Raw genomic sequence first — 726 nt, 5'->3', positions numbered from 1 at the left:
CGAGGGTGTGAGCGCGCGTGGGCGCCCGCCGAGCCGGGGCCATGGTGCAGCAAACCAACAACGCCGAGAACACGGAAGCGCTGCTGGCCGGCGAGAGCTCGGACTCGGGCGCCGGCCTCGAGCTGGGCATCGCCTCCTCCCCCACGCCTGGCTCCACCGCCTCCACGGGCGGCAAGGCCGACGACCCGAGCTGGTGCAAGACGCCCAGCGGGCACATCAAGCGGCCCATGAACGCCTTTATGGTGTGGTCGCAGATCGAGCGGCGCAAGATCATGGAGCAGTCACCCGACATGCACAACGCCGAGATCTCCAAGCGGCTGGGCAAACGCTGGAAGCTGCTCAAAGACAGCGACAAGATCCCTTTCATTCGGGAGGCGGAGCGGCTGCGCCTCAAGCACATGGCTGACTACCCCGACTACAAGTACCGGCCCAGGAAGAAGGTGAAGTCCGGCAACGCCAACTCCAGCTCCTCGGCCGCCACCTCCTCCAAGCCGGGGGAGAAGGGAGACAAGGTCGGTGGCAGCGGCGGGGCCGGCCACGGGGGTGGCGGCGGGAGCAGTAACGCGGGGGCAGGAGGCGGCGGCGGCGCCAACTCCAAACCCGCGCAGAAAAAGAGCTGCGGCTCCAAAGTGGCGGGCGGCGCGGGCGGCGGGGTCAGCAAACCGCACGCCAAGCTCATCCTGGGAGGCGGCGGCGGCGGGAAAGCAGCGACCGCCGCCGCCTCCC

The 726-nt window shown here is 69.6% G+C and overlaps 1 protein-coding gene across 1 annotated transcript in view; it reads left to right on the top strand.

Annotated features, from left to right (window-relative positions):
* The first annotated feature begins 23 nt into the window (after positions 1–23).
* The window catches only part of SOX4 (SRY (sex determining region Y)-box 4), a 2,253-nt gene continuing 1,550 nt past the window's right edge, over positions 24–726 (top strand). Inside the window, exon 1 of the mRNA XM_008579322.1 lies at positions 24–716. Coding sequence (XP_008577544.1) covers positions 42–716 — 675 coding nt within the window. The 5' untranslated portion in view covers positions 24–41. The remainder of the gene's footprint in view (positions 717–726) is intronic.

This window comes from Galeopterus variegatus, unplaced genomic scaffold (genome assembly GCF_000696425.1).
Source record: "Galeopterus variegatus unplaced genomic scaffold, G_variegatus-3.0.2 Scaffold1857, whole genome shotgun sequence".
NCBI lineage: Eukaryota > Metazoa > Chordata > Mammalia > Dermoptera > Cynocephalidae > Galeopterus > Galeopterus variegatus.
Note: the sequence above shows the minus strand (reverse complement) of the source record. Positions and strands in the feature narration are given on the sequence as shown.